The sequence below is a fragment of the Bos grunniens genome, chromosome 24 (assembly GCF_055505025.1).
Source record: "Bos grunniens cultivar Pamir isolate PY7600 chromosome 24, Bosgru_T2T1.0, whole genome shotgun sequence".
NCBI lineage: Eukaryota > Metazoa > Chordata > Mammalia > Artiodactyla > Bovidae > Bos > Bos grunniens.
In genome coordinates this window covers 44,823,899-44,837,139 of record NC_141188.1, presented here as the reverse complement: position 1 = coordinate 44,837,139, position 13,241 = coordinate 44,823,899, and the positions used below count along the sequence as shown (strand labels likewise).

Genomic DNA, 13,241 nt, shown 5'->3' with positions numbered 1-13,241 from the left:
TTCATCTTCACATAGGTGCTATAAACCTGCCACACAAAAGCACTGGCTACTCTCCAAATGTCTCTATGCCCCCACCTTAGGGTCTCTGCTAAAGCCGTTCCTTCCTATTAAATGTACATTTATTCCAGTGTCTATGTTAAGGCCTATCAGAGGCCTCCTTTCTCAAAGAGGAAAAATGACCTTTCCTTTCACTGAAGCCTCACAGACACATTCCTCAGTCAGAATTAACTTGTCACCCTCCTATGACCCCCACACAGTTTGTATCATTGAGACACACTTCACACAGAGGGGAGCCATGCATCTCTTTGCCCACTTGGCAGGACCTTCAGAGTGCAGGGGCAAAATATTTCATTGAACCCCAATGTCTTAGCATAGTGCTTCATCTGTTTATACGGTAATGATTCTCAACAGAGAGATGAGAGAGTAAGCCTATCAGGAGTGCTATAAAGAAAAAAAAAGTTAACTCCCATCGCTTAATGGAAGTGGCCATTTGAGTGCTGGTGGATAAGCGGTAAAGAAGGCAGAGAAACAGCTGCACAATCACTACGGCAACGAGGCGGCAGAAACAAACGGAGCGACAAGCTCAGGACGAGGAAAAGATGAGCCAAGTTTCGTGACGCTACCAGAAGAATCTTCCAAGCTGGCAAGTGATATCAGTTTCTCGTTTTCTAGGAAACTAGTAAGGCTTAAGTCACTGTTTGGATTCCTCTTTTCAAAACGTTTTCCCACGTCAGGAATACCAATCTGTAAGAAATAAAACAAAGTGAGAAATAAAATTCAATTATTTTACAAAAATAATGTTAAAAAAATTCTTACAAAAGTAAAATAAAAATTGCATTTCCTTTTTGTAAGATTTTGAAGTATTTTGTTTACATTTATAAGCATCTGTCCTTCAAGGAGTCGGTCTCTTTTCAATTCAGGGGGGCACGTGATATGGTTCAGTCACATCTCTATATCTGTATACATACACACACTGATGCCCAGAGGCATGCACACAAAGAAGCAGATGTAAGGTCCAGAGGCTCACGGAATGAAGTTTTACCCCAACCCACCACCTGGTACAGTGATTTACAGAGGGGAGGACGGACCCAAGTGAGCTCATTAAAACTGAGATTTTTTGTTAGTTTTTTAACTCTACACTGAAAGAAAGATGACGCTCTTCTTTTTGGTCATGAAATGTTAAAAGTGTACACTCAGGTTGCCTACAAACAAATTCATCCTCCCTACCATTCAACAGATGATAGAGTGCCAGCTCTGTGCTGGGGACTCAGAATGCAATAAACCAAACAAAGCAGAACCCTCACCCCATAGAGCCAGTACTCCAGAGGATCCGGCATGGAACCAGGCAGAGCAGCGGTGCAGACAGCCCTGGAGACTCAGGGAGTCCCAGGCCAGCCCTATTCCCCACTTCCTGGTTATTTATAGCAGTTCACAAGTAGAAGACTTCTACCTAATATTAACGGTACTCAGCATTCATACTTGTGAAACAGGAACTTTTACTCTCCTAACAATAGAAACTGGTAGCATATAAAAGATTACCTTATTCTCTTTATTCATCCAGGATTGTGAACAAAAATCAATAGGTGAGTCTGTTAAGAAAACAAAAACAAAAACTGACATACCAAGGTATTTTATCAATACCTAACAACTCTCAAAAATATTAATAGCAAATTAACAAACTAAACAATTTTTCCCTTTAAATAGAATAGAGCACTTTTAAATGATAGTATAGAAGCCCATTACTGGCAGTTAAATTTTAAAACGTTATATTAAAAATGGTAGAAAAGGGAAACACATGTACACCTGTGGCAGATTCATTTTGATATATGGCAAAACCAATACAATATTGTAAAGTTAAATAAAATTAAATTAAAAAAAATGTTAGAAAAGCTTAAAAAATTATACACATACCAAAAACACCTGAATAGGAATCTGATTAAGTCTTTAAAGCTAACTTCTGCTTTACAGAGGACGTGGGAAAGACAGAATCAAGGAGAATGACACCGTGAGTGAGCAAACAGTAGGACAGCTCCAAGAGGACAGGCCTAAAGACACCACAGCAAATGAAGCAAAACACAATGGACCCTTCCACGGACCCCAATTCAAGCAACTCAACCGAGATAATCAGTAAAATATGGACCAGGGTACCATATGCATCAATAATAGCACGGTGGTTATCCAGGAAAATGTTCATATTTTAGAGACGCAAACTAGTATACATAGGAATAAAATGATGTCTGGACTTCTTAAGTATCAGAGGAAAAGGTAATAAAAAACAGAAAAGATGAAGCAAGTGTGACAAAACTTTATACTATCAAACTGTGAGAGAGGTACATGGGGAGGTTTTTTTTTTTTTTTTTTTTTTAACAGATATAAAACTTTAACCCTTTTAAAGTATATAATTCAATGATTTTTAACACATTTACAAAGTTGCACAACCGTTATCACTAACTGCACAATGTTTTCATCACATCAGAAAGAAATGCTGTGCCCACTAACAGTCACTCCTCCTTCTCCCTGTCCCCCAGACTCTAGCAACCACTAATTTCTCTGTCTAGTGGATCTGCCTATCTGTACCAACAGATAAACTGACTTGTAGTATATGGCCTTCTGAGTCTGTTCTCTTTCACTCAGATGCTTTCAAGGGTCTTCCTATTATAGCACATACCAGTACTTCACTCAGTTTTAAAGCTGAATACTACTTTACTGAACAGACACACTACATCTTATTTATCCATACATTAGCTGATGGTTATCTGCATTGTCTCCACTTTTTAGCTACAGTGACTAGTCAAGTTATGGACACTCAGGTATATGAGTTTTTTGTAGATACACACTGTCACTTCTTTTGGGTGTATGTCTAGGACTAGACTCGCTGGGTTGTGTGGTGATGCTATGTTTCATGTTTTGAGGAACTGTCAAAACTATCTTCCACAGCCACACCACTTTACTTCCTAATGAGCAATGTGGTTTCCACAAGAAAGGAGACTTCAGCTTAATCAAAAAGGACAATGAAGAAGACACTGATTAAGAGATCTTCTCTTACAAAAGTATTACATTAATAAGTAAATGCCAAATCAAAGCATTTTTATAGTATCATAATTTAAGATAAATATTGGTCCAAAGCCAGAAAAACAAGAAAGGAAATTAAAACTGTGTGATATCACTTATATGTGGAATCTAAAAAAATACAACAAACCAATGAATATAACAAAATAGAAGCAGATTCACAGAAACAGAAAATAATCTAGTGGTTACCAGTAAGGAGAGAGAAGGGGGAGGGGAACTATAGGAGCAGGGGATTAAAAGGAACAAATTAGTAGGTCTAAAATAAACTACAAAAACATACTGTACATCATGGGGAATATAGCCAACATTTTATAATAATTATAAATGAAGTATAAGCTTTAAAAATAATGGATCACTATATTATACACCTCTAACTTATGTAACTGTACATCAACTACATTTCAATTTAAAAAGATATTTTTAAAAAGGAAATTAAAACACACACATTAAGAAATAATTTCTCCCAGTGGCATACCTTGCTCTTGCCCCAGGGGTGAGGCTCTGTTGGAAGGACCCTGATTCAGGAAGGGCTCTGCAGCTCTGGCCTGCTCCTCTTCTGCTCTTGCTCCATCACTCGGAAAAGCGGACTCTCTGAGGACAGCATCTGACAAACACTGATTTTCTGTCTGGTTCTTTTTCTTAGCGAGAGAACTTTTAAATTAGGGAACAAAATAATAATGAAATATTAGTTACCTTGCATATATCTATAATACCCATTAATCAGTTATTTCGCAAAAAGTAGACACAGTGGAAAAAAAACATTTCTGGACCCAGCCATGTCTGAGGGACTACACCATCATTTTGGCCCAATAATGCACATCTACCAAAACCAAATACACTGTTACTCTGCCTCTCAAGTGATAAAGTGAGGGGTTGTTTTTTTTTTTTCCTTCTTTCCCAGATCTGTGAATCTATCACATCTAGAGGAAAGCTCAGCTTTTTAAAAAACAAGACAGACTTAAAGGATATTGGGGTATTTGCCAAATAGCTACTTCTCTGAATTACAAATGCTTTTAAGTCATACTTCTGTCCCTGCCACTGTTCTTATCCCTGTCTTCCTTCTGCCTCTGTTGTTTCCTATACGGATGAAAAGGTTCTTCCTTAAAGGCAATTTTCACCCAACCTACTAAAAAAGTTCCTGGTTCTCTCACCATTCCCCATGGCCATTTCACCAGCAAAAGGAGGGGAGGAATGGAACTTCAGGAAAAAGTTGCTACTATAACAAATTCATCATGTGACAAATGGGTACCCAGGGCCAGGCCATGATGAATGAAAATAAAATAGTTTTTTCATCAACTCCAAGTTCTAACCCTCTATCCTAGTTTCTCCACCTTTTTATTACAGCTGCAGTAGATAGCTGAATCAAAAAACAAACAACCTGATTAAAAAATGGGCAGAAGAACTGAATAGACATTGTCCCAAAGACATACAGATGGCCAACAGGTACATGAAAGATGCTCAACACTGATGATCATCACCAGGGAAATGCAACTCAAAACCACAAAGTGGTAAGGCCCTTAAACGTGTCAGAACAGCTAGCTTCAAAAAAGACAACAAACAGCAAGTGAAGAGAATGTGGAGAAAAGAGAACCCTCCTACACTGCTGTGGGACTGTAAACTGGTACAGCCACTGTGGAGAACAGCATGAAGGCTCCTCAAAGAGATGACCAGTCCAAGTTCAATGCATGAAGCCGGGCACCCGAGGCCAGTGCTCCTGGACAACCCAGGGAGGGGAGGTAGGTGGGAGGGTGTTTAGGATGGGTGGGGAACACATGTATACCTGTGGCTGATTCATGTTGATGTATGGCAAAAACCATCACGGTATTGTGAAGTAATTATCCTTCAATTTAAATTAATCGATTTTAAAAAATTACTATATGATCCAGAAATTTCACTCTTGGGTATTTATGCACAGAAAATAAAAACACTAACTGGAAAAATACATGCACCCCTATGTTCACTACAGCACTATTTACAATATCCAAGATATGAAAGCAACCTAAGTGCCCATCGACAGATAAATGGACAAAGAAAATGTAGTTGTGTGTAGTACTCGGCCATAAAAATGAAATCTTTTGATAAAGCAAATCTAGAATGAATATACAGAGTTAACAATTTTTATAAAGTATTTATGCATGTGTGCTAAGTCATTTCAGTTGTGCCCAACTCTCTGCGACTCTATGGACTTTAACCCACCAGGCTCCTTCCTCTGTCCATGGGGATTCTCCAGGCAAGAATACTGGAGTGGGTTGCCACGCCTTTCCTCCAAGGGATCTTCTCGACCCAGGTATCGAACCCATGTCTCCTGCAGCTCCTGCACTGCAGGTGGATTCTTTGCCGCTGAGTCACCGGGAAAGCCCCTTGTACATGTATATGTGCATAGAAAATCGTCCAGATTAAATAAAAAGATAATCAACATCTATTTTCTAATTAGTAGGTTGACAGGTATTTGCTGTCTTTCTTACAACTGCCTGTATTTTATGATTTTTTCCCAATGAGCATGTATTACTCTTAGAAAAAAATTTTGAAAGACTAAATATGTTATTAATATCATATAAAGAAAACGGCTAAAGATTCTTAGAATTGATTAGAGACACAATGACCATCTTCCATCAGACTGAGTGAGACTCGCTCTTAACACAGTGAAAGCAAGATGAAGTAAGAACTCACTCATCATCCGAGAAGACAAGCCGTAACCTCTCTCTCGGCTCATCTTCACTCTGGCTACTGGGCGATGTCTCCGATGGAACTGAAAACTTCCCTTCCACTAAGTAAGAGGTCTGGACATCAGAATACCTGCACACAAAAATTTTGTTGCAATTGTTAATAATTAAATTACACATATTTAAAATTCACACGACATAGGACTGTGTGACTATAAAATCAATCGCCAGGGGTAAAAACAGGTCCCACAGGGTTGAAAACCATCACCATACCTGAAAAGCACTGAAAACCTGTGTAGCAGCAGCAGAACATATATTTTCAACAAGAAACTCATGGAAATCGTAAAGCTAAAAGTTTTTAGAGAGTTAATCCAACCCCTCCATTCCAAAGGTAAAGATAATGCTCCATACAGAATGTTTAGGTTGGGCAGAAGATGGGAAAGAGGCTAGAGGTTTTTTTTTTTAATTAAAGATTTCTCTGTAGCATGCAAAGCCTTTTTAAAAAAAAAAAATATTTATTTTAGTTGTACTGGGTCTTTGCTGCTACAGGGGCTTTGCTCTAGTTGCAGCAAGCAGGAACTACTCTCTCGTTGTGGTGCACCAGCTTCTCACTGAGGTGGCTTCTCTTGTGGAGCACAGGCTCTAAGGGCATGCAGGCTTCAGCAACTGAAGTGTGTGGACTCAGTAGTTGCAGATCTCAGGCTCTGAGCACAGGCTCAATAGTTGTGGTACACAGGCTTAGCTACTCCGTGGCATGCCAGATCTTCCTAGATCAGGGATTGAACCTGTGTCTCCTGCATTGGCAGGCAGATTCTTTATCACTGAGCCACCAGGAATACCCAGAAGTTAGATTTTTAAGCCCAGACAAAGTCACACATTACACAAAATGGGTGAACTATACACATCACATTTGGGGATGTAACTCAAATCACCAGCTACCAAGGGGCTGAACTAATACAAAGCCAAAACACCATGAACAGAAAAACCACCGGTAGGTCAAACAGTCACCAGTCCTCAATTCCAAACCTACCCATCCACCACTGATAAGGTGAAGGAACAGGAAAGAGGGTTTTATCTTCTATGTTGACTTTACATAAATGGTCATCTCCCTCAGATAAAGCAAAAGCTCAAGCTTGGCTGAGAAATTTCACAGAACTATCAATATATCAAAGACTTTAAGGACCTGTAAAAAAAAATCATCTGTTAAAACAATTCGTACCTGTTTTCAGAGCTGGATCTATTTCTAGCAAGTGTGGAAACAGCAACAGGCAAGCCAAGATTTGAAGAAAGAGTGACATTTTCCAGAATCCCACTATTACCAAGTAATGAACTGGTTAAAAAGCTTGGAAATGACTCCTCGGCTATACCTCGAAAATCTTCCATCTCACTGCAACAATAAAAGTATTCTTATATATCAAATATTACTATAAAAGTTTTCAAATGATTAAGAAGTCTCATAAATCTTAGAAAACTGATAAAATTCTTTTTTTGGAACAGCACTAAGGGGATACTATAGCTGAGAATATAAACCTCAAACTATGTTCTTACAATTAACAAAACAATGAGATACAACAGCTTAATTACTCTTGAATTTTGAATTTACTAATAAAGAATCAAAGAAGACATGACATCAATGGCACATACAGATGATTTCAGGACATTACTTAAAAGTATACCAGTTGAATACATATCCTAACACGGAACAGAAAAAACAGAACTAGCAAAATCTAGCCCCTGAATTCAGAGATTAAGGATGAGTAAACGGTTTAAAAAGTGAGTCTCTCCAAAGAAAAATGTTCAAGTTTATAAAGTATATCTGGCACATGGACAAGACAGAAACGGTAAAAGTGGCACACAAAGGCTAGGTCTGGGGAACCCTGGCACACCCTGTACTGATGGAGAACCTCCACTGCACGCTGGCCACGGGCTCCATGGATCTTGACCGCAGTACTCAGGAAATGTCACTTAATTTCAAAAATATTTCAGAGTGCTTCTCATGTAAGGGTTGTGAAGAAAATAATTAAATCAGGAAAAACAAAATGAGAGGATACTGGCCTTATACTTTGAGGAATGAGAAGGACTTTCATAGGCAAAGTATGAAATAAGGGAGCTTTTAAAAAAGACAAACATAAGCAGTGGTGGGAGAGATTTAAGATTTATTGCATACCCACTACCTTAACTCACTTATCCTCAATTTACTAAAAAAACAAACTCAGAGACTAAACTAGCTAAATTTATCTAAGGTTGTGCAATTAGTAAGATTCATGCCCAGGACTAATTCCAAACTGTTCTAAACACTAAGTGTATGGTGACCATAAGAGATGCTCCACTGTATTCAGGCAACAGGTAAGCAAAACCATGGAGCAGGTTCCATAAGTCTTAAATGGTGTATTAGGAAGTCTGGCCTAATCCCATCAGCTGAAAGGAGAGGAAGAAAGAGGGCTTAGAGCCTGGAAGGATATTCTAAGCACTGCCACTACTGGTAAGATGGATAAAATGCAGGACTGTGCTAGGTTCAGTGACAAATCACTCATCTGTGAGTTTAGGTATTACAGACTAATCCAATTACTCAACAAAGTAGGAAAAGTCTTAAGATCAGTAGAAACCTACTAAACTTACCTGAGCATAGATGAAGTTATCCACACTCCTGGCAGAAGCCCACCCCTCCCACTCCAACACCAGTCCCTCCTCCTCAACACTGTCCCATCTCTTGGTGCAGTGCCCCCACACAAAGAAGCCTTCCTCAACCTCAGCCCAGCTATCCCCTGGAGCTACCACCACCTCTGTCCATGCTCCCTCTGCCTCTCACACCTCCAGCAGGAGTCACTATTGTCCACCCGGCTCCAGTCGTCACTGGAGCCCACTCCCAGTTGGCTTTCATCCCAGGGCCTCACCAAACACTTGTCATCACCAATAACCTCTCTGTTGCCTACCCCATGATCCCACGGTCAAGTTTCAGTCCTAGTCTTGGAACTGACAGAATGAAATTCACGCTCCTTCCTCACAGAAATACTTTTTTCACCTGGCTTCCAAAGCACCTCTGTCTGACCCCCACATTCACCAGGGGCTGCTTCACCTCCTTGCTGGGGCCCTCTTCCTCTCCTGGACCTGCACACAGCAAGGCTCCAGGGCTGGCTCCAGGTTCCCCTATCTATCCAGCCTCACTAGATGACTGCCCTCACTTTGGAAGTTTTATATACCAGCCTGGGCCCCTCCCTTGAGCCTCAGATATTCAACTACCTACCTGACATTTTCACATGGATATCCAACAGGCACCTGAAACTTCAACCTTGACTCCACTTCATGGCAACCCCCTCAAGAAAAACCGCTCTTCAATCCTCCCCACAGAGAAAATGACAACTCCGTTCTCCCACTGCTCAGACCAAACCTTCAGGGCCCATGTCCCCACCAGCCAGTACAGTCAGGCACGGCATGCCTGTTTCCTGGCACTGCTTACTCTTCTGTTTACAGTTCACCCGTTTAACTACCCTCTCCCACACCAGAATGTGAGCGCCATGAGGGCAGAGACTGGGCCTGTGTCACAGTGAATTCCTATCTAAAGCAGTCCCCTACAAAGTAGACCCTCAATAAATCTGCTGAAGAAAGGAAGGTTTTCAAACTGAGTTAATACAAGCAAATTCATCACCACCTATCGCGTAAGCACCCACCACATCTCAGATCATGCCCCAGTGTTTTCCTCTCTTTGACAGGTCTAATTCCTCTTCTTGATTCCTATAAAGACGTTCAAACTCTCCCACATTAGGATGCAGGAAGTGGAAAACCTGTCCCATCCTTCCTCTGCACGTTACCCATCCCCACCCCACCCCACACACAGCCAAACATCTCATCTGACAGCCTCTCCTTCCATGTTAGGGACACCCAGGACCCTGACCTCAGCTACATAATGCAGTGCACACCTTATACAGACGAATCTCAAACTCAAATGCCTTCAATGACACACACTGTCAGACGACAGGCCTCTAAGAACAGAGATCAACTAGAAACCAGACTCCACTTGAACCAATTTAAATGCAGTGAAAACACCACAGGCAATCAAAACACACTTGTGAATCTTATTTTTGAGGAAAACACAGGGCTTGTCTAAAACAAACCCAGAATCACTCTCCATCTTTCTGACTCTGCTACAACCACTCTACCCAACAGAAAGGCCTCCTGACCAGTCTCAACGCTTCAGTTCTCACCACCCTACAATTAATCTTCTGCACGGCAATCAAAGGGACCATCAAACATAAGCCAGGTACCATACCCTTCCTGAAAACTTCAATGAACCACCTCATCTTCCACATGTCCCAGCCTCCTGCACCTGTTACTGTAACACCCAAGCACATCCCTGCCCTGGAGCCTAGAATATTCCTTGAGATGTCTGCACAGCTAGCTCCTTCCCAACATTCACCTCAATTCAAATGTCACTTTATAAAAGAGGCGATCCCTTATCATTAAGTGAAACCTAGCCCCATAGTCCATCACAGTCATTTTATTTTCTGCTAGACTGATGACTGCCTTTTTGTATTTGTATGTCTTCTTCCACTAAAAAGATTTCTTTCTACTAAGAGCAGAAGCCTTACCTATCCATCCATCACACTTTAAAATCCTGACCAAGTCATCCAGGTAGGCTCCTCAAATCTAGTCTTGTAGCTACTAAGTTACGCATTTACAAACATATTTAACACTTCAAAATATACATTAACTCTTTAAGAGTGATCTCAGCTTAGAAGGAAACAAATCCAAGAAAATTGAGATATTAAGCAAAGGTCATTCATACAACAATCACTATTAAACAGAAACCGTGAAAGACAACTTTGTTTGGCTGCATGAAGCAAAACAACAGTAAATAAGGTGGTTGCCCTCAGGAAGCTAACAATCCACTCGGATACAGTGTTAAGTGTAGAAGAGCTTTGCTGCAGGTGCAAGAGTAACACCATCCAAGGGAAGATTCCTCCAGATGTAATCTAATGCCCAGTCTCTCTTTTCCAGAACAGGATTACACTTATTCTAACCCATCCTAAAGCTTTCCTAGAAGAGAAGATCTCCTAATTTCCATCTGTACTGCATTACCAAGCCTCCGTCTCACCTTAAACCAAATCAGTAGGATGTTGTCTTTCCTTTCACTACATTTGAACTAACCAGCCACCTTGGAGATTTCTCTGGATATTTCCCTAAAGCAATAACTTCAAAACTTCTTGCTCGAGTTTACTAATACTTAATTGCTTTCAAGCCTAGATACATACAATATCATGGCCTGCAGCTGTGGACCAGAAATCTACGGGCAAAAAAATATCAGCTGTGGGGAAAAAGCAACGTCAAACTTCCCCAAAGTTCTAAGATACTCTTTATCATTAGATAGGTACTTTAGCATAGCAGTTTTCAAAGCTTACCTTAAAGTTTGCCCTAAAAACTGAAGTCCGGAGAAAAAGTTGATCTTGGAACAGGAAAAGCTCCAGTCAAGTGACCTCAAAATGCTAACAGCGAGTGAAAACACAGTCATAAAAAGAGCTGTCCTCCAGGCGACTGCCTCGAAAGGGACCTCATGCTTCGGGGAACAAAGTCTGCCGTCGGGAGAAAACAAAAGTAGAGCTACCTCAAACACTGTCTCTCTTCCCGTTTTTTCCGTGAAACGACTCGCACGAAGCCGGGAGCCACTGGGACACGGCCTCACCCGCTGGACCGCAGCGCGTCACCCGCGCCTGGCCCGGCCAGTGAGCGGGGGCCGTCGTGTGGGGAGAAGGGGGCGGGACCAGGCCCCGAACAAGATAACCTCGTTCCGGAGGCCCCACTCTTACGGCAGCCCGAATCGCCCTCCCCGACCAACTACCCCTCACCAAGCGCGCGACGCCAGACGCTGCAGCCCAGCCGGCTGAAGGTCCGCTGAGGAACCGGTCAGGCGTCCGTGGTGGGGTTGGGGCGGGGGGCGGGGGGGGGGGTCCCGACAGCGCGCGTGCGCGCGTCCCCTCACGGTTTCCCGGCCGTACCGCGCGCCCCTCCGATTTACGTCGGTTCGCGGCACGGGCCGAGGGGCGGGGACTCCGAGCCGGCTTTGGATTGGGTGGCGCGAAGGGGCGAGCCCGCTGATTCGCTGAGGGTGAGCGTCCGGATTTGAAGCGGGAAGCCGCGGCCGGCGCAAGGGCGCGGCGCCTGCTTTACCTGTAGCCAGAGGCGGCACTGTGCGCAAAGACCTACTTCGGGTGGACAGGACAACTGACACACCCCCGAGTTCGGGTCGGAAGTGTTGGCATTGTCCCTACGGGAGCAGACACTGACGTGTGTGGCCACTTGCCTCACGTTTACACCTAGAGCGCTCCCGTTAGAAGTCTTATCATGGGCGCGCGCTACACTGAGTCTCCTGTGTGGGGCAGTAAGGTTGGTCCCAGGTGGAGAGGGACAAGATGAGACGGTCGGTCCTTAATTGCCTTCCTCCGTCTCCGTCCTCCTTAGGTCACGAATCCCATCACCAAAGCCTGCTCAGCATAAGGCCCTATTTTACAGAAACCACTCCTTTCACTTTCCTTTATCCCAGGATTTATTGCATACAGTTCCTCTAACAAATTTAACTCCTTAACTTTATCCATTCAACGGTTGTTGAATGCTGACAGGCACAGCACACTTCGGACTTTAACAGGCTCTACTCCTAATTTTAGCCTGGTGGGAAAAAGACATCCTCTTACAACTTGACCTTCTACCTCCTCTAAAGTACTGCTCAGTGACCCTCCATGGATGCCCTTTTCACTTTTTTGTCTCTACCTTTGGAAACGCTGTATCTCTCTGTGCAGAGAATAAAACACCCACCCTTCCTTCTGTTTATCACACAAAGACCACTCTCTCTCCTATACTTAATTGCCTCCTTGCACACCTTATTTGTCACTCATCCCATGTTTTCTGGCTTGGCCCTGAACACTACTTGCACACTTGTTTTAATTAATCAGGACTGGCCTGTCAAATTCAGCGACGTCTCCACAGTTCTCTTGCCATCTCCTTGAAACCTATCCTCGGCATTCAACTACCCCTAATTCTACCTGTGTCCACAATGAACAAAGTTTAAATGGAGAAAAATCTCAAGAGTTTCTCAATCTTGGAAAAATAAACCAAAGACTTAGCTCTAAGAGCTGAAAAGATGCTACCTGAGAGTAAAAAGCAACCCTTTGTCTACACCACACACTAGCAGTGAACTGCTGGACTGTGTCCATGTGACAGACTGTCACCCACCCTGAATCCCTCAGACCCAACTCACTGTCCTTCCATCATAAAGATTAAGTGACCAGAGCTCTCCCCCATGCCACCGAGCAACCTGACCATAACAAAGAACTATACTCAAAGTATGTACAGGAAAAGAGCCCAGACTCTGATGCCAAACGGCCTAAATCTCAGTGCTCTCACTTCCTAGCTGTGCAGCCTGCATGTGGCCTCATCTGTAAAATGGGGATCATCAGTGCACTTGCCTCAGAGGACTGCTGTGAGGATCAAGTCACTTAACGTGCACCCAGAAGAGCACTG

The 13,241-nt window shown here is 42.6% G+C and overlaps 1 protein-coding gene across 7 annotated transcripts in view; it reads right to left on the bottom strand.

Annotated features, from left to right (window-relative positions):
- Positions 1-13,241, bottom strand: part of LOC147346182 (nucleoporin SEH1) — a 96,779-nt gene that overhangs the window by 62,252 nt on the left and 21,286 nt on the right. For 5 of the 7 annotated variants that reach the window (XM_086373279.1, XM_086373280.1, XM_086373284.1 and 2 more), the window contains exons 1-7: positions 11,573-11,720; positions 11,129-11,299; positions 6,952-7,119; positions 5,740-5,865; positions 3,545-3,720; positions 1,540-1,589; positions 624-744 (exon numbers count right to left, since the gene is read on the bottom strand). In XM_086373279.1, the coding sequence (XP_086229405.1) occupies positions 624-744; positions 1,540-1,589; positions 3,545-3,720; positions 5,740-5,865; positions 6,952-7,119; positions 11,129-11,238 (751 nt within the window). In that variant the 5' untranslated portion in view covers positions 11,239-11,299; positions 11,573-11,720. Of the gene's footprint in view, positions 1-623; positions 745-1,539; positions 1,590-3,544; positions 3,721-5,739; positions 5,866-6,951; positions 7,120-11,128; positions 11,300-11,572; positions 11,721-13,241 lie in introns of those variants that run through there. The other 2 variants (XM_086373287.1, XM_086373283.1) reach the window with 2 other exon arrangements.